General features: G+C 40.8%; 1 protein-coding gene across 1 annotated transcript; it reads right to left on the reverse strand.

The window, feature by feature from the left end:
• Positions 1 to 1,237: 1,237 nt before the first annotated feature.
• On the reverse strand, positions 1,238 to 27,239 carry LOC122560915 (lysine-rich nucleolar protein 1-like). The gene is made up of 5 exons (XM_043712170.1): positions 27,105 to 27,239; positions 15,417 to 16,542; positions 15,118 to 15,201; positions 6,603 to 6,695; positions 1,238 to 1,997 (listed from the first exon to the last, which is right to left on the reverse strand). Exons 2-5 carry the CDS (start codon positions 16,539 to 16,541, stop codon positions 1,680 to 1,682), a joined length of 1,620 nt encoding a protein of 539 aa, XP_043568105.1. The 5' UTR covers position 16,542; positions 27,105 to 27,239; the 3' UTR covers positions 1,238 to 1,679.
• Positions 27,240 to 27,281: the final 42 nt, after the last annotated feature.

A 27,281-nucleotide genomic window follows, 5' to 3' on the forward strand; every position in this document is an offset into this window, starting at 1 on the left:
AGCCTTCATCCCCAGGATCATCCTTGTAAACCTCCTCTGGACTCCTAGAACAAAGAATGTCTGATCAGAAAGAAGCCTTGGACCAACTGGCTAAATGTTTGAATTAGCATTTTAAAAGTAGCACTAATTCAAATCTGGGCTAAGTCTCGAGACAGGAAATTTTTAATATTTGATGGGATTTTTACCTAAATGGTAATGCTCATTTTTAAAAAGCAAATTACAACTAATTTAAAATTGAAGATTTAAACTACACTTCCGGTTTTAGGACATAAACAACAAATCTGTGTGACCCACTGAAATGTTTCAATCATCATCACAGAAACTAGGATTTAAATCGGAGTTTAGCTCAAATGTGCTTCTAAAAGGCAAAAGTTTAACAAATCCTGAGGGTGACAGAATTAATAGCAAAAATACAGTATCTGAGAAACCAATGCAATGTAGGGAGCTGAGACTAATGGCAGTGGGATTGAAGAGAATAATGTTTAATCAATATTTGGCACAAACCAGTGCAATGTATACCTTCAGAAATGAAGGAACAAAGCAGCAGTGATGAAAATGCTCTGTTTAAAATTGGTTACTGTCCAGTCTGCACAAGAACCTGCATTTTCTCCAAGATTGGAATTTTGAACATCGAGCTGTTAATCCAATTGAAAATTCATGAGCAGCTTTGACCCACTACGAAGCCTTCAGCTGAATTCCAGGGTGTGGGCCAAATTTGGGCTGGTAATACCATCGATTCAGATGGAACACTGCTAAACACCAGAATGCACAGAAAGCAAGTTGCGGATGAAAGACTTAGCATTTTGTTGATGAGTGTCAACAGCTCCATCATAGTCTGCAATACGTGTCAACCATATGCTCATGCAAAAAGATTTCTGAACTATCATCTGAAACAGGTGACATTCAGAACACAGGGAGCCAATAAGGCATTGGAGGTAATGGAGACTCCCTTTATAACACTGAAAAAGTGCCGTTTCAGCAAAATGGTGAATGGAGCCCAGTTACTTACCTGGAGTTTCTTTTTATAAATGATCAGAGAAAAAGGCTGTCAACTGGATAGAAGAAACTTTTTTTTTCAAAAACCTAAATTATTAAAACTCAATCCCTTTGGAGCTTAGATAACAGGTATCCATTTAAAATTACCTTTGATTGACATTATTTCATTGATCTTGTTCCTTCTCTTTTCACAAAAAAAACTGCAAAATTTCCAGAGTTGCTTCCAATAAATGAGATCATCTGCTTTTAAAGTTTTGCATTTATTGTTCTAAAAATATTGTTAATTTAAGGAGGATGCACAGAACAGTTCTAACTGATCAGAAACAAAGGTAAAATAAAGTCACAGGAAAAATATACATAAATCTGCGCCAAGCTGCAATTGGTCCAGTCAGTCAGGACAGGTCCAGCTCTTTGTTCAACATGAAATCCAATACTGAACTGACAAAGTGTCACTGAGCCTGGATTCTTGCTGCTTTATTGACTTTGGAAGTAATTGATGTTCAGATAAGAATCACAATCTGACAGATTTGGATCAGGACGAAGCAGACTGCTGAACTGTGCAGATTTCATTCAGCTCCATTTATGGAACCATGTAACTCCAAAACACAAAGGGAATGCAGGAAACTGTGTACAGCATCGCATTACTTGAAGTAAATCCCGTACCAAGATTGGTTCATTTTTGTTTAATTGAAATTGAACTTTGTTGATTTTGAGGCATACTTGTCTATAAAAAAGATTTTGTTAGCTGGATTTGAAAAAGACTGGAACCCCAGGCCAATTCCTCGATTCTGCCGAAGGTTCAATGCTTTGTCGAATTCCTTCTGCAGCGTCCTGTTCAAGTTTTGTTCTTCTTCCTTATTAAGTGCCACATTTTGCTTTCCAGAGCTACTTGCAGATGATGGAGGCTGATTTGAGGTCTTAAACCCACCCATTAGTCTCAAAAACTTGTTTTTCTGCTCTGTACTTTCAAAAGTGGATGTGTCCCATTGTGTGCCAGTACACTAGTGGGCAAAATAAATATGAAAATAAAAGTTAGAGAGAAAAAGAAGTTCAAGGTATTGTCTGAAGACTGCAATATACCAGAGTAACCAATCATGTTGGCTTTAGGATTTGGTTTCATGAGCATATTAAGAAATCATCTCCAATATTAATTGACAAATACACAGAAAACACATGGAGGCTGTTACTGGAACGGTCAACAGTGCAATGAATCAAACTGCTCATTCTGCGGCCACAGAAACTGGTGACATTTTAATGTTTCAGTCTCATTTGAATGACGTAGGAATCCTTGCCACGCAAAACAGAAATGTCAGAGCAACTGCAAGGTGAAACCAGACGATGTGTTGTAGGGATGTTGAGTTTGGCAGGAATTCCAATTAGTTCTCTCCAGCATTTTTTTTTTGGTTTTGGAAAAACCCACTGAGAATTTCTTGCTTCAGCGTCTTTTCAACTAATCAGCAATTGAAGCTGAGAGAGCATATAGCACATGACCAAACAATTCAATGGTAATTAGAGTTCTATATACATTATAGTAGTGTTATTAAAAGCAGTCCATCACTGGATATAGCAGAGGATTTAACCTCAGATTGGCATCAGCTCAGGCATCAACAGGGCAGTAATTTACTGATCCCACTTTGAAGTAAATACTGCCATATGGCAAATAATTCACCATCTGTCTCCCCAAAACCTGTCCATCCACAAAAAAATGATGTGGAGGTGCCGGTGTTGGACAGGAGTAGACAAGGTCAGAAGTCACATGACACCAGGTTATAGTCCAATAGGTTTATTTGAAATCACAAGCTTTCAGAGCCTGGTGGAATCACCTTCACCTGACAAAGGGGCAGCTCTACAAAAACTTGTGATTTCAAATAAACCTGTTGGACTATGACCTGGTGTTGTGTGACTTTGAATAAAACACCAATCAGGTGAGTGATGGAATACTCCCCTCTTGCATGGATGAATGCAGCTCCATAACACACGATGCTGGATACATCATGACAAGGTAGCCTGAAAGCATAGATTTTGAACAGATCTAGCAATTAAAAAGTGGGCTCCACGAGGTGCTGTGGGCCACCAGCAGCAGAATTAAATGCAACCATATTGCCCAGAAAATACCATACTGTACCACGGCCATAAAGGCAGGGATTAACCCTGGTTCAAAGAAGATTGTAGGAGGTCATGCCAGCAGCAGACATAGCTAAAATGAGGTGTCAACTCAGTGAAGCCACAAAGGACTACTTGCATGCCAAATAGAGGATTCTGCATGTAATAAACAAGGCTAAGTAATCCCACACCCAGTGGATCATATTGAAGGTCTGCAGTCTTGTCTCATCTAGTCATGAATTGTGGAAAACAATTACACAACTCACTGGAGGTAGAAGCTCCACAAATTTCCCTTTCCTGGTCATTAGCTTGGCCACACCTGGAATACTGTGAGCAGTTTCGCTCCACTAGGGAACGATGTACTGGCATTGGAGGCAATCCAGAGAAGGGTGACCAGGTGTGAAAGGATTTTCTAATGGAAAGTGGTTGATTTGGTTGGGCTTGTATCATTAGAGTTTAGAAGAATTAAGAGTGATCTTATCAAAACACAAGATCTTTCAGGGTTTGACAGGGTAGAAGCAGAAAAGTTGTTGCCGCTGGTGGAACAGTCTAGGATCAGCGGGCATAACTGCAGAATAAAGATGTGCTCATTTAAGACAGGAATGAGGAGGAATTTCTTCTAAGGATAGTGAATTTGTGGAATTCTCTATGAGACTGGGCCATTAAGTATATCCAAGTATGAGACAAATTTTTAATCAGTTAGGGATTCAAGGTGCATGGTGAAAAGACAGGAAAGTGGAGTTCAGGGCTTTCAGATTAAATATGATCTCGATGAATAGCATACTTCTGCTCCTACATTTTTCCACATCAGTGCAAAAGACAAAGCTAAAGTATTTGCATACACCTTCAGCCAGAAGTGCTGAGTGAAGATTTACTCCTGCCTCCTGTGGAGATTCCAGTAACACAGATACTCATCTTCAACCATAACAAATCAAAGAACCTCAGATGCTGGAGATCTGAAACTAAACAGAAATTATTGCCAAAACTCAGCAGCTCCGAAAACTTCAGAAGAATCACTGGACTCAAAATGTTAACTTCGCATTCTTTCCACAGATGCTGCCAGATCTGCTGAGTTTCTCCAACAACTTCTGTTTTTGTTTCTAGTCTTCAACTAATTTGATTCACTGTGTGATATCAAGTCACAGCTGAAGATACTGGACACTACATAAAGTCCCTATAGTGTGGAAATAGGCCCTTCAGCCCAACAAATCCACACCAACCCTCCAAAGAGCAACACACCCAGACCCATTCCCCTACCCTATTATCCTATATTTACCCAGGACTAATACACCTAACCTACACATTCCTGAACACTATAGGCAACTTAGCACGGCTAATACACCTAACCTGTACATCTATGGATTGTGGGAGGAAATCCAAGCAGACACGGGGAGAATGTGCAAACTCCACACAGTCGCCCGAGGCTGGAATTAAACCTGGGTCCTTGGCATGTGAGGCAGCAGTGCTAACCACTGCGCCAATGTGCCGTCCCCCAAACTGATTCAACATCCATTACAATTTTCAGAAGAGCTTTCTAAACTTCTATACACACAAGGTGGTAGAAGTCTTTCCTAATTTCATTTTCTAACCCAGGAAATACAACCTTAGTTTCAGACCGTTCTTGCCCCAATGAACTTATTTCTCCTGATTCGAAGGCCACGTGTTCTCCAAATGCTCAGTTTCTTCTTGACTTCATACACGATTCTCCTGAAAGAAAATCGTTGTTGATACTGGAATTTGAAATGGGACCTCCTACTGTCATAGGACTTCAAATGTTAACTCTGTTGCTCTCTCCACATACATTGCCTGAGCTGCTGAGTTTCTCCAGCATTTTGTTTACTTGATGACTCTTCCGATGCTCTCCATCATTTTTTCAGTTTGTAGCTTCTAGGCCATAACCACTTCTTCTTCATTATGAATATTCAATCTCTCTAGTCCTCGGTCTCCCAGCTGGACACTCCCAGAGTTCTCCTCTCTCTGTCAAATCATCTCCAAGCTTCATCACCCTCCTCTGCCTGGCTGAGCATTTTCCCCCTCACTCTGACAACTCCTCCCTTAAGTGTACTCCCTCCAAGTTAGAGCTGTTACTATGGGCACCCATATGGCAACTAGTTATGTCTGCCTCTGGATAGGATATGTGGAATATTCATTATTCCATTCCTACGGAAGCCTCTCCCTCACCTTGTTCTCATTCATTTAGGACCCTATAGAATCGCCTGCTGCTCCTGCATGAACATTGGTTTCATTTCCACATTCAACCTTTCACATTCAACGTACTCTATCTCTAACTTTGCACATAGTGCTGACTATTGCATGCTTGTAGTTCTATGCTGTAGCTTTACTAAGTTTACACCTCAATTTTACCTGGACCTGCTCCTGGAATGCACTATTCATCAAACCAAGGTTGAACCCTTTGCTTGATGTTAATGGTACAGTAGGGGCCAGATCAAGAGGTTACAGATTGTGGTTGAATACAATTCTGTGGTTGATGACCCAAAGCACTTCAAGGATGTCCAGTTTTGAGCTGCTGGGTTTGTTCAAAGTCTAAACTATTGAGGTCAGTATTAGTGCCATGCAGTATAAAATAGAAGGGATCCCTGATGTGGAGGCTGGAATTTTGTCTCCACAAGCATTGTGCGATTGTCACTTCGTGGTCAACATCACAGTGGATTTACTGGCCCTTATTAAAAGATCAGGGAGTTGATATTATCTGTTTTAAATTCACAGGTTAGACTCATGAAGATTTTCTATTTTGCAAAGTAACAATCAATCAGGATTTGAGTATTGATTATAAAAGACATTTTGTTAGAAGTTTTTCATCTTGCACACATCAAGACAATTTGCAAGAATACCATTTATACAATGAGAGAAGGGAACGGATTGGTTGCTAAGCATACTCCAATTGGTAGAGGTGTTGTCAGTTAAAGATGATTGACAGTTAACTTTAAACTTTAAACCAGGCAGGTTAATTCTGATTGGTTAAGGCATTGCCCTGAAAAATGAACTAGTAAATACCTGTCACCTACTGTGTTGAGTTGGAACAGATGCATTCTCCATGACTACATTTCTAGCAAGACTCTAGACCCATACTGATGTAATTGACTCTTAACTGCCCTCTGAAATAGCCAAACAATTAGCAAGCCAATCAGTTCAAGGGCAGTTAGGGATGGATGGGCAGTAAATATTGGCCTTTCTAGAGACACCCACATCCCATGAAAGAATAAATAAAAAACAAACTGCTTCAGTTCTTACACATCAGCATACTCAATTCATTATTACAGGTAAGAAATATCAGGCAATACGAGTTTAGTATAAACCTTTAAAAGCAAAGGTGCAGATTTCAGTGTCTTTTGTAAGCTTCTTGAATCAACTTACTTATCTAACTTGCAGTTTAAAACTGGATTGCACAGCCTATCATACGCCTTGCATAAACACCCAGTGATACTGATTTCCATAAAGGATCTCATCCACTAGACATAAATGTTAGTCATAAAAAGTCTTACTCTTGGTTTGATTTCTGGAGAAGCTTTAGTTTCTGAAGCGCCAGTTTTGCCAGATAATTTGTCAATCTCTTCTTGCAAAGCTTGTCGCCTAGCCTAAATAAATAAAATTTAAAACAAAATCTTACAAAGTTTCATAATATACAGTATTCATTATTCACACAGTCCTGAAGTGTGCTGCCTGTGTCGATATAGTGTGATAATAGAAACAATTACTCAGGATCAAATTGGTAACCACATGGAAACATGTGGGTTTATTAGGCACAGATTTAGTCAGTCATACAGAATTTAGAAACAGTTCTTTCAGCTCACCATGCACACCAAACTACACTGAGCCCACTGACCTGCATTGGGCCCATAGCCTACTGTACCCTGACATTTTAAATACTCACCAAATGCTTCTTAAAGGTTGTGAGAATACCTGCCTCCACCACCATCCCCAGCAGCACATTCCCTATGTCTACTACCCTATGGGTGAAAATGTCTTTCCTCAGATTTCCTCTAAACCACTTGCTCCTCACCTTAAACGTATGCCCTCTGGTCTTAAACATGTCTGTCATGGGGAAGACATTCTCACATCTACCCTGTCTCTGCCTCTCATAATTTCAGACACCTCAATCAGAACCCCTCACAACCCCCAGCCTGTTCTGCTCTGTGTTAAACAAACCAAGCCTATCCTCAAAACTCAGACTTTCCATCCTAGGCAACATTCTGGTGCATCTCCTCTGCACCCTCTCCAGTGCAATCACATCCTTCCAATAATGTAGTAACCAGAACTTCCTGTGGCTAACCAATCTTTTATAAAGTTGTAGCAAGATTTCCATGGTCCTATAGTCTATGCCCCAGCTAATGAAGGCAAGCAACCCATATGCCTTCTTCCCCACCCTGTCTACCTGTACTGATACCTTCAAGGATCTGTGGACTTTTACACCAAGATTCCTTTGTTCCTCCCCAGAAACCTACCATTCATTCTGTATATCCTTCCCTTATTAGACCTCCCAAAGTGCATCACCTTGCACTTACCAGGATTACAATCTGCCATTGCTCTGCCCAATTTACCAGCTGATCAACATCAGACTGTACTCTCAAGACCATCCTCCTCACTATCAACAGCAATTTTCATATCATCTGCAAACATATTGAATACACTTTCTACATTCATATCTAGTTAATGTAAATAACAAACTGCCAGGGTCCTAGCACTGTACCCTGTGGTCAAAAGCTTTCAATTACAAAACAACCCTCAAACATCACTCTTTGCCTCCTATTTGTAACAGTTTTGAAACGAATTTGCCAACTTGCCTTGAATCCCATGGGCTCTTACCTTATGAGCCAGCCTTCCATGTGGGACCTTGTCAAAGGCTTTATTGAAGTCCATGTAAACCACATCAACTGCACTACCCTCATCAATATATCGTTACCTTTTAGAAAAAAAGACTCAATTAGTCAGACATGATCGCCCTCTAATAAAACTGTGTGGACTTTCCCTGCCTTTCCAACTATTGATTAATCCTATCCTTCAGAATCTTTTCCAATAATCCCCTTACCGCTGATGTCAGATTTACTGCTCTAAATACTTGGCCTATCCCTACAGACTTTCTTGAACAAAGGAACTATATTAGCTATTCTTCAGTCATCTGGCACTTCACCTGCAGCCAGCAAAGTATTAAATATCTCCTCCAGGGCCCCAGCCAACTCCTCCCTTGCCTCCCACAGCAGCCTGGGATACGTCTCATCAGGTCTTATGGATTTATGCACTTTATGTCTATTTAAAAAGTCTAACACCTACCGCTTTTAAATGTTAAGGTTTCTAGAACCTCACCATCGCAATTGAAATCCTAGCTACGATGTCATTCTCCTTTATGAAATCAGACACATTTTAAGGCCTCACCATAACCAGTGGCTCCATGTACTGGGTACCCCTTTGGTCTCTAATAGGCCCTACCCTTTCCTTACTCTCAATATACCTACAAAATGCCATGGGGTTTTCCTGGAGCCCATCTACCAAAGACATTTTGTGGCCTCTCTTTGCCCACCTAATTTCCTTTTTAAACAACTCCCTACACTCTCTATTCTTTTGAAGGGCCTTCCCTATTTTTATTGTATTTTATCTGCCATTTGCTTCCTCCTTTTCTTTACCAAAGTCTCAGTAACCCTTGACATCCAAAGTTCTTTGGACATGCTGCCTTTGCTTTTCAGTCTTGGAGGAACAGATTAAATTTGCACTGTGCTACTTTTAAAATACTCCAACTTTCCAAATATAGACTTATTTGCAAGCTGGGCACCCAGTTTATGTTTGCCAGATCCTGTCTAATGATATTGAAACTGGACTTCCCCCAGTTTAGACACTTCTGCATTAGCCTTATCCCTTTCCATAAATGACTCTGAAATTATAAACTATGGTCACTATCCCCAAAACGCTCACCCACTGAAACTTCATCCAGTTGACTGGCTTCATTCCCCAGGATTAGGTCTGGCCCTGCCCCATCTCTAGTCGCACTTATCTATATACTCGCACATAAAGCTCTCTTGGATTCACTTTAAAATTCTACCCTGACTGATCCTCTCAAGCTACTCGATTCAAGTTCATGTTAGGAAAGTTGAAATCTCCTACAACTATGATTCTTTCTATGATTTGCTTACATTTCTGCTCCACCATCTCCCTCTGACTGTTGAGAGGCATGTCATATAATCTTTTTTTAAAAATTTCTAAGCTCTAGCCAGGTGGCCTCATTTGCAGTCCCTTCTGTGATGCCCCCTCTCATTACTGCAGTGTTGGTTTCCTTGATCGATGCTCACACCTGTCTTATTTCCACCAACCCCATGCCGCCTCGAACTTCCACACCTTGAAATATTGAGCTGCCAGTCCTGTCCTTCCTTCAGCCACATCTCAGCAATTATAACAATATCATTTTTCCATGTGTTGATCAATGCGTCAGTTCTGCTGCCTTACCAGTTAGTCAATCTCCTTGCATTGAAATTATTACAATTTAGCTCTCTAGATCTCCCTCTCATGTGCCTTATCCTGCCCATGTCTTCTCTATCTACTGGACTATCCTGACATTCCCTCTATATTTGATTGGGCCTTGCTTTCAACTTTCCATCTACTGTGTCCCATCCCCCTGCTAAATCAGTTTAAAAAACTTCCTTCTAAAGAGAAAATCGTGTTTGACTAATTGACATATTAGAAAGATGTGAATATATGGCTAGAGGTTTTTGAAGGTGGTATTATAGAAACATAGAAGATAGAAGCAGGAGAAGGCCACCAGCATACTCCACCATTCAATATAATCATACATGATCATTACGTTTTGAGAAGATTTGTAGCTGAGGTTAAGATTCTCAACGTAGGTTTGCTCGCTGAGCTGGAAGGTTCATTTTCACCCGTTTCGTTTCCATACTAGGTAACATTTTCGTGAGCCTCCGGATGAAGCCAAACGCACTACTTGCAGTTACCAACACTTACCAACAAATGGCGATAGACCCAACCCCACAACTAGAGAACCAAATCACAGTTCTACTCAAAATACCTCAGAAATCTAGAGAAATAAATAAGACCGACTTCCAAAAAATGCAACCAGACGGATCCAACACACCATGCTTCTAAAAGGTTTCGCCCGGAAGCTCACTGAAGATGTTACCTAGTATGGTGACGAAACATCTGAAAGTGAACCTTCCAGCTCAGCGAGCAAACCTACGTCCATGATCATTAAGTTCAATACACTAACCCCACCCTCCCCCCATATCCCTTCATCTCCCCCCACCACCAACACCATAACATCCTTCCTGCCGTCTAATGTGTCTAGCCCTGTTAGAATTATAAAGGTAAGACCACCATAGAATTTTCCTCTTTATTGCCTGTTGCATCCATGCACATACACACCCAGGTCCCTCTGCTCTAGTACATACTTTAGCATCTCCTGTACTTTCAATGACTGTTGCACGAGGACACCCAGGTCTCATTGAACATTTTCCTATCTCAATTTACAGCCATTCAAATAATAATCTGCCTTCCTAACAGAAAGGGCTGATGAGGGTAAAGCTGTTGATGTGCTGTATGTGGATTTCAAGAACGCATTTGATATAGTGCCATGCAACAGACTTCGAGGAAAATTAGTCATGGTACAAAATGGACAATAGCAACTTGTATACAAAACTGGCTGGGTGATAAGAAACAGACAGTAACGGTCAGTGGATTTCTTTTGGCTGCAGAAAGTTTTATAGTGGACTTCCCCAAGGGTCACTATTAGAACTCTTGATTTTCCTGATGTATATTAATGATCTAGATCTTGGTGTGCAGGGGACAATTTCAAAGTTTGCAGATGATGCAGCACAGAATACTGACAAGTTGGTGGAGTGGGTGGATAGGTGACAAATGAGATTCAATGCAGACAAGTGTGAGGAGATGCACTTTGGCCAGAACAGCATTGAAATACAATATAAAATAAAGGTACAATGCTAAAGGGATGCTGGAGCAGAGGGAGCTAGGTGCATATGTGCAGATTGTTGAAGGTGAAGGACAGGTGGAGAGAACAGTTAACAAAACATACAGTGCTCTTGGCTTTAATAGGGGAAAAGAAGACAAGAGCAAGACCCTGACATTGAATTTGTACAAGATACTTGTTAGATCACAGCTCGTTGTAAATGTCAATTATAGGAAGGATGTGAATGTATTGGGGAGAGTACAGAAGCAACTTACAAGAATGATTCCAGGAATGAAAAGTTTTAGTTATAAGAATACTTTGAAGAATGTAGGACAGTTTTCCTTGCAGAGAATGATAACAGAAATTTTCATGATCATCAGTGGGCTGGATAGATGGAGAAGTGCTACTCCTACTTGTAAAAGAGAAAACAGGGAGAGGGCATAGATTTTAAGTGTAGTGTTCAAAAGGAAGAAAAAACTCACTCAGCAAGTAGTTAGGGTTTGGAATACTATCTGGAAATGTGGAGGAGGCAGGTTCAACTGAGGCATTCAAAAAGGGCATTGGATAACAATTTGGAAAGAAATGATGTGCAGGGATATGGTTAAAAGGCAGGAGACTGGCTCTAGGTAACAGAAGTGGAGCAGACTTGATCGATGGAATGACTTCATTCCACATCATAACAATTCTGTGATAATAAATTCGGGCTACAACATTTACGTTTAAAGTTTGTTTATGAAGTTACAATGCAAAAGTGCACAGATGTCAGGGTGACAAATCGCATATTCCTTTTTGGAAATCATTCAGACACAAGCATAGCTTTACTTAAACATCTCCATGCAGACCAAGTAAAACATATAGCTATCTTTTCCAAATGAAATACAAAATTCTAACAGAACCTGTAACAAGGACTTAAGTTTTCCTACACCCTGAATGAAAAAATGGTGATGCAAAAGCTGGAGGTAAATGTTTAATGCCATTATCGCTATTAATACAAAGACTCAGGTAATGCTTTGGCGATCCAGGTTACAATCCCACCATGATAGATGGTGAACTTTGAATTCAACAAAAATCCAAAATTTAGAATCCAATGATGGCTAGGTGATAGGATTAGGGTTGTCGATTGTCAGAAAAAACAGGTTTTGACGGGATATGGGCTGGGTGCTGGCAGGTGGGACTGGATTGGGTTGGAATAACTGGTCAGCATGGACAAGTTGGACCGAAGGGTCTGATCCATGCTGTACATCTCTGCGACTCTATTTGGTTCACTAATGTCCTTTAGTGAAGGAAACTACCATCCTTACTTGATCTGGCCTATATGTGACTCCAGACTCTCAGCAATGTTGTTGACTCTTAACTGCCCTCTGAGTAACTAGGGATGGGCACTAAATGATGGTCTAGCCAGTGACACCCAAATCCTGTGAATACATTTTAAAAAGTGGGAAACAAAAACATTTCAGCAAAGAAAGGAAAATAAATAAGATACAGACAACTGAAAAAGGATGGCACTTTGGTTCACCAAGTCTCGATGCAGAAGGCTGTAGAGGTCAGCTACAGCCTTTCTGGAGAAGCACTGGTCCTTTAGAGATCTCATTGGGAAGTACTCTCTCTCCATCTCGGTCCCAATCAGTAATTTTAAAAATTAACATTAAAAATCGCCATAGCTGCACAGATCATCATGTTGGAGGAGCCTCTTTGTTGAGCTGTCTTCTCCTACAATCGGGGTCAGGGATGAGTGGTCTCAAAATCAGCTTGGTGTGTCAATCATACCACCATCCCAGGCTTCTGACAGAGGACTTAATTTGCTATGAACTTACACTAACTGGCACATATTTACTCTAGGGCAAATATCTTGCCGTTGACTGTGAGCTGAATAGAGAGACTTCTGCAAACAGCTTGCTGTCCACAGTAAGCTACAGCCTGTGGAGGTTGGGGTTCTTTTCCTCCTCTGATTTTATAAAGCAAGAATGGCACTTCTTAAATACTTTATAAGCTTCTTCAGGTGGAGGATGATTGCTGCATCCTCACTAGGGTAATCTTTTAAATACATTTCTCGTAGCTTTTCAAATGTATTTTCACTAGGCCGGAATCTAAATTAATGGCATCATTGAATTTCAATTTGAATGTATTTATGAAGTAACTGACTGTCTCAGATGATAAGCAACAGTTGTGTAAAAGTAAAAGTGGCTACAATGCTGGCTGTGAATCTGGGAGAATAAATTTAAAGGCAATTTTAATTGTGCAGTTGTCCACTGCCTATTGATCAGCATCAGTTAAAAATCACACAATCCATCCCCTACAGCTTTTCAGATAGTCACATTGCTATTTTCTTTCAGTTTAGTTATTTAAGTGACAGAAAAGGTTCAATTTCTGTTCAGTTTAGTACAATGTTTCAGAAACAATTTCCACTTTTTGCTTTGCGTCAATTTGTGCACCTTCAAAGATTCCAAGTGTTACAGGAAAAATATTTCAAACTAATTTTGCCATTACGACTGAAGATAAAAAGCTGAGGAAATATAGCAGTGAACATTACAACCTTTTGTACAAAGGAACCAACCAGCAAAACAAGAGGATTAAGTGACAGCAACAGCACAGTGGTAGCACTGTTGGAGGACAGAATCTAGGTCATACCAGATCATGGGCTTCAAAAATAAATATTTAGGATACAAAAGGTGAACATTTGGAAGGCTCTGTTAAGTCATTTGGACCATAGAGTTCAATCTGGCTCCTCAAGCCTGCAAGAGTTTTATATTCAGTTCTGGTGACTGCACTTTTTGAAAAATGTGAAGTTCCCTGAGAAGAGAAAGAGGTGGTTTACCAGTTTGGTTCCAGAGATTGGAAATGAAATTGAGACATTAGATTAGGTTGGAACAGCTGGGACAAACCTGATTGGAGCAATGGGGAGATTTGATAGCACATAAAAGGGGAAAAAAAAAATTCCATTAGCTGATGGAACAAAGAATAGGGAGTCACAGATTTAAGATTGTAACAAGAGATACAGGGGATAATGAAGGAAGAACTTTTTAAAGCATTGAGTTATAAAAATCTGGAACTATCCATGAAGGTACTGGAAGTGGAAACACGGATTTTGAAAGGAAATTGGGTGGATGCTTAAAGGGAAGAAAGGTGCAGGGCTACGGGGACGCAGCACATGACGAAGTAAACTGATTGAGTCCATGCTGACTTCCACTGAGCATTAGGCTAAATAGCCTCTATTTATGCTGTAAATGATTCCATATAAACGAATTTCCAAAACAGGCTTATCCATAAAATTGCTCCAGCTACCACAACGACTTAGATACTGCTTAATCAGGTCAAACATGATTTGGAAGGACATGGCTGGTTTCATTTTGTCTGCCGTATTTGCTAATCTTGGTCAGGGCAGCTACTAAGTCCTACAGTTACTGAATGTTCAGTATCAAATTAAAGATGACATAAGGGTGTCACAGTCTTGGGCGTTTTATACGAACTTTTCATCCTAAACTCAGTTGCTATGATTCAACAAATTGAGATCCATTCCTGGTGGTAATTAGCAATGGCAGGAGTTTCTGGGAGTAATTCGGAAGATACAGCAAAAATTCATCTCAAGGATGAGGAATGTTTGAGGACTCTAGGACTATACTGAATGGAGTTTAGAAAGATGAGGGGGGAATCTGAATGAAACTGACAGCATACTGAACGGCCTGCACAGAGTAGACTTTGGGATGAGGACCCAAGGGAACAGCCTGAGTAATGGCAAGACCCTTCAGGACAGAGATAAAGAGAAACATCTTTAGCCAGAGAGTGGTGAATCTGTGGAATTTATTGCCACAGAAGGCCGTGGAGGCCAGGTCATTGAGTATATTTAGGACAGAGAAGATAAATTCTTGATTTAAGGTGATCAAACATTACAGGGAGAAAACAGGAAAATGGAGTTGAAAAACCAACAGCCATGATTCAATGGCTGTGCAGACTCAATGGGCCTAATTTCTGCTCCTACAGTCTTATTGATGGGTGAGTATAGTTTAGAAAGGACTATATAGTCCACCAGACTGTCTGTGTCCTTGTCAACTTAGTACCTGTCTATTATAAACCAGATGTTCAGTGTATCTCTGTACCTTGTCTATCGTCACTTCAAACACATTTCCTTTTTTTTCAGACATAATCTGTAAATCATCATTGTCGCATAATTCCTCTTTTATCTGAGAAAAGAAAATGCAGTTATGTTGATTATCTATAAATATAATTATGTGCAAAATATTTATATACTAAAGATAAACAAATTACTGTGCATGTTTCCAGCCAGAAGAGGCAAAGCTCAGGTTGGTCACAATTTCATGGCTCAACAACATACTTAAAATAAATTTATGCTATAATATTTTACATTTGTCAATTAAACACAGAAGTTATGACTTACTTTACAAATCTGCATCACAGATGAGACATCTTTCTTCTTCCTTTTAGTTTTCGTTTTAATTTTTACAGAGTCTTCAAGAACATTAAGTGTCGTCTCTTGTTTTTTCCCTTTTGCAGTCTCAGAGGAGTGCTGTAATTCACAAATGTTGTTAGTTTTGTCCAGATTGGTCTCAATTCCTTCCTCTTCAGTTTCAGTGGATATTTTTCTCTTTCTGTGAGATTTTGAGATATATTCTATGTTATTTTCTATTTGCTCCACTTCTTTTCTTTTCTTAACCATTCCTCCTTTGTGCACTCCTTCTGGTTCCTCAGCATGTAGCTTTCGTTTCTTTTTCTTTTTCGTGCATTTTGTCTCTAGTGTATCCAGAATTTGTTCATCCTTTTGTTTCTTTCTGTCTTCTTGATTGAATTTGTCATTCCCAGCTTTAAGCTTATCATTAATATCTCTTTGCCATTTCTTCGTTGATTTTTCATTTTCAGATGTGTCAAAATCCTCAGAATGAGAGCGTTTCTTATTCTTCTTTCTCTTGACACTTTTGGCTTCAACACAAGACACTTCTGCTGTGTTGTCTAATTTGTCTGCCGTATTATTTGACATCTTACTTTTAGTGAATCCCTCTTCCACATCAGAATTTTCAAATTTTTTTTTTTTCTTTTTCTTAATGTTACAGTCACTTTCAACTTGAACTCTGCTTTGGTCATTCTCACTGATATTACTTGTTCCTTTCTCACATGTACTTTGAGGGTCAGAATGTTCATTTGTTTTGAAGTTTTTTTTCTTTTTCTTTTTCTTTTTTAAATGATACACGGCCTCATCAATTTCACTCTCTTGTGAATGACCTTTTACTATGTTTCTGTCAATCTTGGCACCTTGTTCCTCATCACTAATACTTGACCTTGTAGATTTTCTTTTCTTTTTCTTCATTTTTAGTTTCCTGCAGACTTCAACATCATTTATTTCCAGCAGAATCTGTTCCATTTCAGACTTCTTAGTTTTCTTTTTTTTGCTTTTAAATTTGCACTTTCCCTCATATTTTTTGTTTTGCTCGACAGTGATGTTTACTTCAATTTGCTTTTTACTCTTTATAGATTTTGATTCAGTTGTTTCAATGCCATTTTTGAACATTCTAAAAAGAGTAGGAAACATATTTCTATCACATTATTTAATTTATGGTGCATATTGAATAAATATGTAATTTGTAAATTCAGTATTATGTTCAAGAGTAACTCAATTGTTTCAAGTATAGGGATGTATATTTCATAGACCATCATGGTTTCCAAGATCACACGTGCCCTTTGATCTCCGTTCAACATGCATTATAAAGAACACAACAGGTTTCATTTCATTAGCAATACTCGCTTTATTAAAATATCTAATTTCATAATTTTCCAGAAAAGATTGATCATAAGTTTCTCTAGGCTGCCTTCATAATGTTTTGCACTTATAGGAAATGCATGAATCATTAACTAATACAACTTCAATTGATTTGATCGAAGCAACAGCAAGTTAATATCACTTCATGCTTTGGATACACTTTTTACTTAATGAATGTGGGCGGCACGGTGGCACAGTGGTTAGCACTGCTGCCTCACAGCGCCAGAGACCCGGGTTCAATTCCCGCCTCAGGCGACTGACTGTGTGGAGTTTGCAATTTCTCCCCGTGTCTGCGGGGGAGTACCCTCCGGGTGCTCCGGTTTCCTCCCACAGTCCAAAGATGTGCAGGTCAGGTGAATTGGCCATGCTAAATTGCACCTAGCCTTAGGAAAGGGTAAATGTAGGGGTATGGGTGGGTTGCGCTTCGGCGGGGCGGTGTGGACTTGTTGGGCCGAAGGGCCTATTTCCACACTCTAAGTAATCTAATCTAATCTAATCTAATCTAAATATGCCTTACATTATTGGCTGTTCAAGGAAATTAAAAACATTCAGTTGTCAAACCCCAAGTTTTCTTTGTTTAAATCACAGTAAAATAATTGTGAAGTATTGGATAGGCACCAAGTGAAAAATCAATGGCACAATGTTAAAAACGGACAGAAACTGGAGGGCTCGCATACACAAAACAAGGCAGCTGGTTTAAAAAATGTTTACAGGATTATGCTTTGGAAGCAGACACATAGATTACAGTTTATAAAGCAATGGTTCAACCTCATTGCAGTAACGTGCAAATTTGGAAATCACATTGCAAGATGGATGTAAAAATTTCAGAAAAGGTTTAGAGAAAATTTTACAGAATGATAGTAGTGATGCTAGGAAGCACTTCTACACAAAGGCTGATAGATATTTGGAACTCTTTTCCCTGGGGTCAGAACTAGAGGGCATAGGTTTCAGGTGAGAGGGGAAAGATATAGAAGAGACCTAAGGGGCAACTTTTTCACACAGAGGGTGGTATGTGTATGGAATGAGCTGCCAGAGGAAGTGGTGGAGGCTGGTACAATTGCAACATTTAAAAGGCATTTGGATGGGTATATGAATAGGAAGGATTTGTAGGGATATGGACCAGGTGCTGGCAGGTGGGACTAGATTCGGTTGGGATATCTGGTCGGCATCGACGGGTTGGACTGAAGGGTCTGTTTCCATGCTGTACATCTCTATGACTCTAAACGGCAGTGGATGCTGGATCAGTTGTTAATTTTAAATCTGAGATGTAGAAAATTTTGTTGAGCAAAGATATTAAGGGATATAGGCCAAAGGCAGTATATGGAGACAGGCCACAGATCAGCTATGAACTCACTAAGTGGCAGAATAGGCCCGAAGGGCTGAATGGTCTACTCCTTTCCTTTGAAGGATCTCGCTTAAATGGAGCGACGAATGAAACTGGCATTGCTGTTGGTAGAGCAGAGGAATAAAAGAGATTTACTACAGGTGCTCAAAAGGTGCTTTGATAGAGTAGGAAAAAACTGTCCCTTGACGGGGAGGGTGGGGGCGGTAACCAGACGTCACACATTGAAAGTGATTGGTAAATAATGCAGAGGGAAAATAAAGCACAATCTTTTAAAAAAGTTAATGAATTACATTAATCATGTGTGACTTGAACTTTCACATAGATTGGGATAGTCAGATTGGCAGGGGAAGCCGTGAGGAAGAACTCACGAGTGTAGCTTGGACAGTTTCCTAGACCAATCTGTTGTGTATCTAACAATGGATCAGGCTTGTTTGAATCTGGTGATGTGCGATGAGGCAGGTTTAGTAAATGATGAAAGAATAAAAGATCCCTTAGGAAACAGTAACCTTAATGTGATAGAAATTAGCATTCTGTTTTGAGGGAAGAAATGGAGTTGGAAACAATTGTTAAGCTTAAATAAGGGTAATTAGAAATGAATGAGGACAGAGCTGGCTGCAGTAGACTTGAAAAGGAGGTTAGCTGCAATGACAGTTGAGGACAAATGGCAGATATTTAAGTAAACAGTTCAGGGCTCACAGCAAAGAAAAATTCCAGTGAGGAAGGAGGATTCTAGGAAGGGGATAAGCTAACCATGATTAATGTCCAAGGGAGGTGATAGCCGACTGATATTATCACTAGACAAATCATTCAGTGACTAGGTAATGATTTGAAGACCCAGGTTTGAATCCAGCCATGGCAAATGGTGGAATTTAAATTCAACAGAAGTTGGGAATTAAGAGTCTAATGATTACCATGAAACCACTATCGATTGTTGGAAAAGCCCATCAGCCTCAATGTCCTTTAGGGAAGGAAATTTGCCATCTTTACCTAATCAGACCTACATGTCACTACAAACCCACAGCAATGTAGTTGATTCTTAACTGCCCTCTGATCAATTAGGGATGGGCAATAAATGCTGGCCAAGTCAGCATTTGGGCGGCACGGTGGCACAGTGGTTAGCACTGCTGCCTCACAGCGCCAGAGACCCGGGTTCAATTCCTGACTCAGGTGACTGACTGTGTGGAGTTTGCACATTCTCCCCGTGTCTGCGTGGGTTTCCTCCGGGTGCTCCGGTTTCCTCCCACAGTCCAAAGATGTGCAGGTCAGGTGAATTGGCCATGCTAAATTGCCCGTAGTGTTAGGTAAAAAGGGGTACATGTAGGGGTATGGGTGGGTTGCGCTTCGGCGGGTCGGTGTGGACTTGTTGGGCCGAAGGGCCTGTTTCCACACTGTAAGTAATCTAAAAGTAATCTAATCTAATCTAATCCACATCCCTTTAATGCATAATAAACACTGGAAAAGTTATAGGTATCCAATGAAAGGTTCACTAGACTGATACCAGGTATGGAGGAATAGAAGGCATATTGCAGAATAAGGGGCTGCACATTTAAGACTATGGGGAATCTCTTCTCTCAGAGGACAGTGAATCGATGAGAATTAATACCGATAAGGGCTGATGAGACTGGGTCATTAAGTATATTCAAAGCTGAGATAGACAGATTTTAATCAGAAAGGGAATTAAAGATTGTGGGGAAGAGGCAGGAAAGTGGAGTTGAAGATCATCAGATCTGCCATGACCTTATTGAATGACATAGACTCAATGGACAGAATGGCCTACTTATACACCTAGTCTTAAGGTCCAGTGGAACCCCAACTTATAAGCATAGGCTGAAATGAGAGGATCCTTCAGAGAAAGAAATGCAATGCTGGTCCAAGGCAGTGGAAGACTGTCTCCAGAACTGCTTGGAATTAGTGGACTGGACCATATTCAAGTACTCAGCGGAAAACCTAGACAAGTACGCCACACCATCATGGACTTCATTAGCAAATGCATGGAGGGCTGCGGGTCAAAGGTGGCAATCCAGGTGTTCACCAACCGAAAACCTTGGATGAACCAGGAAATCCCTACTGAGGAGCAGACACACAGTATTCAAGTCAGACAACCCAGACCTATACAGAAAATTCAGATACAACCTCCGCAAAGCCATCAAAGATGTCAAGAGGCAGTACCAGACCAAGTTAAAGGCCCAAACCAACCATACAGACATTTGCCACCTACTGCAAGGCCTAAACAATGTAATGGAATACAAAATGAAACAGAGCAAGAAAGCGGACAAAACAGATCATGCACTCACACCTCCCCCCTCACATCCGTCCAAGGCCCCAAAGAATCTTTTCACATCTGACGGAGATTTCCTTGCACATCCACCTACCTCATCTACTGTGTCCATTGCTCTGATGTGGTCTCCTCTACATCAGGCAGGCAGAAGGTCAACTTGCAGAGCGTTTTAGGGAACATCTGTTGGACAGACACACCAAACAACCCCACTGCACTGCAGCCAACCACTTCAACTCCCCTTCCCACTTCACCAAGGACATGCAAGTCCTGGGCCTCTTGCACTGCCAAATCGAAGTCCCCTGACTACTGGAGGAAGAATAGCTCATCTTCCACCTTGGGACCCTTTAAACACACAGCATAAACGTTGACTTCACTAGTTTCCAAACCTCCCCTCCTCCACCTCATTCCAGGTCCAACTCTCCAACTCAGCAGCACCCTCTTGACCTGTCCATCTTCCTTCCCACCTAGCTGCTCCACCCTCTCCACCGACCTATCACAATCACCTCCATTTGCATCCACCTTCCCAACTACTTCGCCCCCAGCCCCTTCCCTTCCCACATTCCTGATGAAGGGCTTATGGCCAAAATGTCAACTCTCCTGCTTCTCAGATGCTGTCTGACCTGCAGTGCTTTTCCAATACAGGTTTTCGATCGTGCACTTTACGCAATTTATGGAAGTTACATTAGTACCAGTTTTCGCAAATCCAAAGAGGATTTTCACTCTTACAAAAATGTGATACTATTTCCCATATAAGTCATGCACCTTCGCTTTAAGCCATTTTTGGCTTGCAAAGGTTCCTGGGAACGCTGTGCTTTCGGATAGCTGGGGCTACCTATACCACAGTTTTTGACTCCAATTGTCCAGCATCTGCAGTCCTCACTTTCATCCCACTCCAGTAATGCTCTCCTACAACCACTTCCGTCAGGCAGAAGATATAGAAGCTTGAACACGTGCACCAGCAGGTTGAAGAACCCTGCCATTGTTAGACTGACGAATGGACTATCTAACTTCAAATAATGTTGATCTTGCCTTGTGCATGTCCTGTGCGCCTCAGTCTGCCCAAATCTTTTACACCCTATATGTCCTTGCTTACTATGACCTGCCTGTACTGCTCGCAAACAAAGCTTTCCACTGTACTTAGTTATAGAGTCACAGAGATGTACAGCATTGAAACAGACCCTTCGGTCCAACCCGTCCATACCGACCAGCTATCCCAACCCAATCTAGTCCCACCTGCCAGCACCTGGCCCATATCCCTCCAAACCCTTCCTATATTTATATCCATCCAACTGCCTCTTAAATATTGCAATTGCACCAGCCTCCACCACTTCCTCTGGCAGCTCATTCCATACCCACACCATCCTCGGTGTTTAAAAAGTTGCCCCTTAGGTCTCTTTTATGTCTTTCCTCTCTCGCCCTAAACCTACACCCTTTAGTTCTGGACTCCCCGACCCCAGGAAAAGACTTTGCCTATTTACACTCTTCATGCCCCTCTATAAGGTCACCCCTCAGCCTCCGATGCCCCAGCCTGTTAAGCCTCTCCCTATAGCTCAAATCCTCCAACCCCGGCAACATCCTTGTAAATCTTTTCTGAACTCTTTCAAGTTTCACAACATCTTTCTGATAGGAAGGAGACCAGAACTGCATGCAGTATTTAGAACATAGAACATAGAAGAATACAGCGCAGTACAGGCCCTTTGGCCCTCGATGTTGCGCCGATCCAAGCCCACCTAACCTATACTAACCCACTATCCTCCATATACCTATCCAATGCCCGCTTAAATGCCCATAAAGAGGGAGAGTCCACCACTGCTACTGGCAGGGCATTCCATGAACTTACGACTCGCTGAGTGAAGAACCTACCCCAACTTCAGTCCTATATCTACCCCCCCTTAATTTAAAGCTATGCCCCCTCGTAATAGCTGACTCCATACGTGGAAAAAGGTTCTCATGGTCAACCCTATCTAAACCCCTAATCATCAAGTCACCCCTAAACCTTCTTTACACCATTGAAAACAACCCCAAGTGCCTCAGCCTTTCCTCATACGAACTTCCTACCATACCAGGCAACATCCTAGTAAACCTCCTCTGCACCCGTTCCAGTGCCACCACATCCTTCCTATAGTATGGCGACAAAAACTGCACACAATACTCCAGATGCGGACGCACCAGAGTCTTATACAACTGCAACATGACCTCAGGACTCCGGAACTCAATTCCTCTACCAATAAAAGCCAGTACGCCATATGCCTCTCTCACCGCACTATTTACCTGGGTGGCAACTTTCAGAGATCTGTGTACATGGACACCAAGATCCCTCTGCTCATCCACACTACCAAGTATCCGACCATTAGCCCAGTACCCCATCTAAAGGCATCGAGAGCATTGATACATACCACATGCTCCTTCTCCAAGGACACCCTGCTTTATCCTCAATCATAGAATAGCCTTTATCCTCAATCATAGAATAGAATCCCAACAGTGTGGCATGAGAGAATTGACCCATCAAACCCCACCAACCATCCAAAGAGCATCCCACCTGGAGCACTCCATCCTTGTACCACTGCATTTCCCATGGCTGATCCACCTATTCTGCACAATCCTGGACACTGTGGACAATTTCGCACAAATGACCCACCTAACCCACAAATATTTGAACTGTGCAAGGAAACCAGAGCACCTGGAGGGGGCCCACACAATCATAGGGGAATGTGCAAACTCCACACTGGCTGTTGACCAAGTTCACAAATCCATGCTGACTATCCTTGATCACATTATTCCTATCCAGATGTGCATAAATCCTATCCCTTACAATTCTCTCTAAGACTTTGCCCACAACAGAAGTGAGACTCACCGGCCTATAGTTACTAGGGTTATCCCTACTCCCCTTTTTGAACAAGGGAACCACATTTGCTATCCTCCAGTCTTCTGGCACTACTCCTGTAGACAAAAGGCCAACAGTGGCCTAACCAATGTCCTGTAAAGCCACAACATAACGTCCCAACTCCTGTACTCAATACTCTGACTAATAAAAGAAAGCATACCAAACGCCTTCTTCACTATCCTATCTACCTGCGACTCCACTTTCAAGGAGCTATGAACCTGCACTCCAAGGTCTCTTTGTTCAGCAACACTTCCTAGGCCCTTACCATTAAGTGTAGAAGTCCTGCTAAGATTTGCTTTCCCAAAATGCAGCATCTCACATTTATCTGAATTAAACTCCATCTGCCACTTCTCAGCCCATTGGCCCATCTGGTCCAGATCCTGTTGCAATCTGAGGTAACCCTCTTCGCTGTCCACTATACCTCCAATTTTGGTGTCATCTGCAAACTTACTAACTGTACCTCTTATGCTCGCATCCAAATAATTTATGTGACAATAAATTAAAACAAGTTAAACAAATGGATATACCACCTGAAAATGAACAAAGCTGACACAAATACTAACTGTGAAAGCTGATTTAAATATGAAGTTGAAAATGAAAAAGGTTCGTAGGGAAAGAGTAGGTGAGCAAGAATAATTCCATGGCACTCAAAGAACCAACACAGACCTAGGGGCCGAATGCCTCGTGTTCCATATTTCTACATATCCATAAAAACATCAAGTAATAACAGACCTTTCCAAACTAAATCGATGGTTAAACTATATTGCTGTGCTCATTCAGTTCAATATACTTTACTAAGCATCTAATATTTGTACTTTATAGCACAAACATTTTTACATTTTCACACAAAATGATACCCAACAATTTACTGTAATTATCGTACATACCTGGCATATCAAGTTTAGATGATTTTTGTCCAGAACAGATGCCAGCTGCCAAGTTATTACAGTTTCAAATTATCAATTTTACATATTCTGTGAAACCGTCAAACAAATCTGGATGGAGATAGCAAATAAAAATACAATAAGGAAACATGTATGTGGAATGAAAATGAAGTACTGAAGAAGCATTTACAGATCTGGCAGCTTCGGTGAAGAGAGAAACTGAGCTCAATGTTTCTAGTCCGATATGACTCTGCTTCAGAACTACATTCTCCAGCATCTTTCGAGAGTTAATTTCTCTGGAATCCACAGTACTATATTTTTTATTAAACACCTATGGTCCTAACTTTCCCATCTCCCCTTTGCATCAACTCTATTCTTTACACAGAAGTTTTTCTACATACTGTTATGACTGACAATCTTGTACGCAGCTAAGCACTTTGTTCTGAAGCATCAACTCAGCATTCTGTGAAAAGAAAGGTGATTTGATGCTGAACAGGTAATAAGTCAGTAGACAGCCGGTCATATTGGTTCCAGCTGAGGGCTTGAAAAGCTATGGATATTATTTAAAATAAAATTATATTTTAAAAAGACCAAGAATTTTCCTTGTTTTTCCTGTTCCTGAGAGCGCACATATTTAAAATAATCCAATCTGTCCAATTTCAGTTAAACAAATCACTGGTTGGTTTGGAAGCAGAGTGTGGATAATCAGATTTTCCTGAATGTTATATAATTATTGCATTTTCACTCAAGGAAATATTAATAACAAAAAAGTCTTCTGTATTAATAGTTAAATAAACAAAGATGATGAGTATCTGAGAGAACTAATTGTGATTTGGCTTTTGCAACATAGTCTAACAAATAAAATAACAGTGAAGAAATCGGTTCTTGATCTCAAAATCTGGAAGTTTGGGAAATTTTGGGCTCTGTTCAAATGCAGGTTTATGCAGAGAAAATGAGTTTAAAGCTTTCAAATATGCCAAAGAATGTCAAACTGAGAGTCAGTGTTTAGCACAGTTAAAGTATAAATTCAAGCAAGTGAAAGATTGGGCAACAAACCATAACAGAATGCAAATCGAACAAAAACTGAAGAACAGGTTGAATGGTTAGCAAGTTTTGAGAAGATTTGTAGCTCAGGTTGAGGTTCTGTATGCAAGTTTGCTCACTGAGCTGGAAGGTTTGTTTTCAGATGGTTCGTCACCATACTAGGTAACATCATCAGTGAGCCTCTGGTGAAGCACTGGTGGTATGGCCTGCGTTTTATTTAAGTGTTTAGGTTTCCTTGAGTTGGTGACATCATTCCCTGTGGTGATGTACATTCACTAGGTTGATACAAGATATGGAGGGAATGTGTTATGAGGTGAGGTTAAGTAGATTGAGCCTGTACGTTTTAGAATTTAGAAAAATGAGAGAAGGCCTTATTGAAATATACAAGAGTCTTAGAGGACTTGACAGGGTAGATGTGGAAAGGTTGCTAAAGTCTAGAACCAGAGAACATTATCTCAGAATAAGAGATCACCCATTTAAGACAGAGATGAGAAGGAATATCTTCTCTCAGTGGGTAGTAAATCAATGGCAGTCTTTATCACAGAGAGTTGTCGAGGCTGGGTCATTAAGTATATTCAAGGCTGAGATAGACAGTTTTTAATCAGTAAGGGAATCAAGGTATATGGGGAAACGGCAGGAAAGTGGAGTTCGAGGTTATGAGATCAGCTTTGATTTCATTGAATGGCAGACTCAATGTCCTGAATGACATACTTCTGTTCAAACATTTTTCCACATCAATGCAAAAGACAAGGATTAAATATTTGCATCCACCTTCGGCCAGAAGTGCTGAGTGAAAATTTACCTCTTCCTCCCCAAATACTAGTCTTCAACTACAATAAAACAAACAACCACAGATGTTGGGGTTCTGAAACAAAAACAGAAATTGCTGGTGAAACTCAGCAGGTCTGGCAGAATCCATGGGGAGTTAATGTTGAGTCTAGTGATTATGCATCAGGGAGTCGAAGCTTATCAGATCAGCCATAATCTTCTGGAATGGCAAGCAGACTCAATGAGCTGAACTATGTACCTCTGCTCCCATGTCTTATTGGACTTATTACCTGGGTGTCAGGATTACTCGTTTAGTGACAATATTAAAGGGTCATCATGATATGCAAATGATAGAAGTAACAAAATAATTTAACCCATCTCTGCATAGTTTACAAATACATTTTACAAATAAACCTGAATTCTGCCACCATGCAAAACATCAACTCACTGAATAATTTCCACACCCTCAATTTCACATTTGCTATCAGAGTGGTTTTGCATCACATAAAGAATAAAGTTACGTATAAAAATAAAATGAGCCTTGGCAGTTTGTATAAGAGGTCACAAATTATTACATACAAGAACATAACTGTTATGCTAGTGTACAGGTCTTTTGTTTCACATGAAATCAAGTTCAAAACAGAAATGATTAATTTAAACTGTTGGATTGGTCGGGGGTGGAGGTGAGTGGATCTGATCATTATTTTCATACTGATGAACAACCAGTCTAAGAATGAAAGATATTGTTGATTTCTATTAATCTATGAAATCTTCCATGAAACTTTAAATTTAGTATTAAAGATCTCTGTCGAGGCCCCAGCAATCTCCTCCCGCAGTATCCCAGGATGGGTCCCATCAGGAACAAGAACAGAAATTTATGCAAAAAATTGGAATCTCTACATATGCAGCTGGACCTTTTATCAGGTCCCACGGACTAATCTCCCTCAATGTTTTTCAAGACATCACCTCCTTCTTAATATCTGCATGCGGTAGAATAAACTCCTGGTTCATTAACAGAGCCCGCCAAAGGCTGGGAAAGGTGCTTTCTAAATGCAGGTCAGCCTGCCATCTCCGCTGTGAGATATTGGGTGACAGTGAGTAGAGCACACACCGAGACAGCGCTCTCCTGGTAATCCCCTTCCGTCTCACGCGGCCTCCTGCCCGCCGCTGGTTCTCAAAGTAAACCCCGAGCTCAGGGGGAGCCGAGCTGAGCTGAGCCGAGCCGCCAGCGGCCTTCCCCCGGGCCTCTCACCTCACACTCTCTCTCTCTCTCCTGCCTCTATCTCTG

The sequence above is a fragment of the Chiloscyllium plagiosum genome, chromosome 21 (assembly GCF_004010195.1).
Source record: "Chiloscyllium plagiosum isolate BGI_BamShark_2017 chromosome 21, ASM401019v2, whole genome shotgun sequence".
Classification (NCBI taxonomy): Eukaryota; Metazoa; Chordata; class Chondrichthyes; order Orectolobiformes; family Hemiscylliidae; genus Chiloscyllium; species Chiloscyllium plagiosum.

What these genes read in the sequence shown, in the direction of transcription:
- LOC122560915 (XM_043712170.1), bottom strand. Translation starts at nt 16,541, where the DNA reads ATGTTCAAAAATGGCATTGAAACAACTGAATCAAAATCTATAAAGAGT. An exon ending in TTGAAGTGACGATAGACAAG is followed by an intron (nt 6,696 to 15,117) that starts GTACAGAGATAC and finishes TTATTTATTTAG; the next exon opens with GCTAGGCGACAAGCTTTGCA. An exon ending in CTCCAGAAATCAAACCAAGA is followed by an intron (nt 1,998 to 6,602) that starts GTAAGACTTTTT and finishes TTTGCCCACTAG; the next exon opens with TGTACTGGCACACAATGGGA.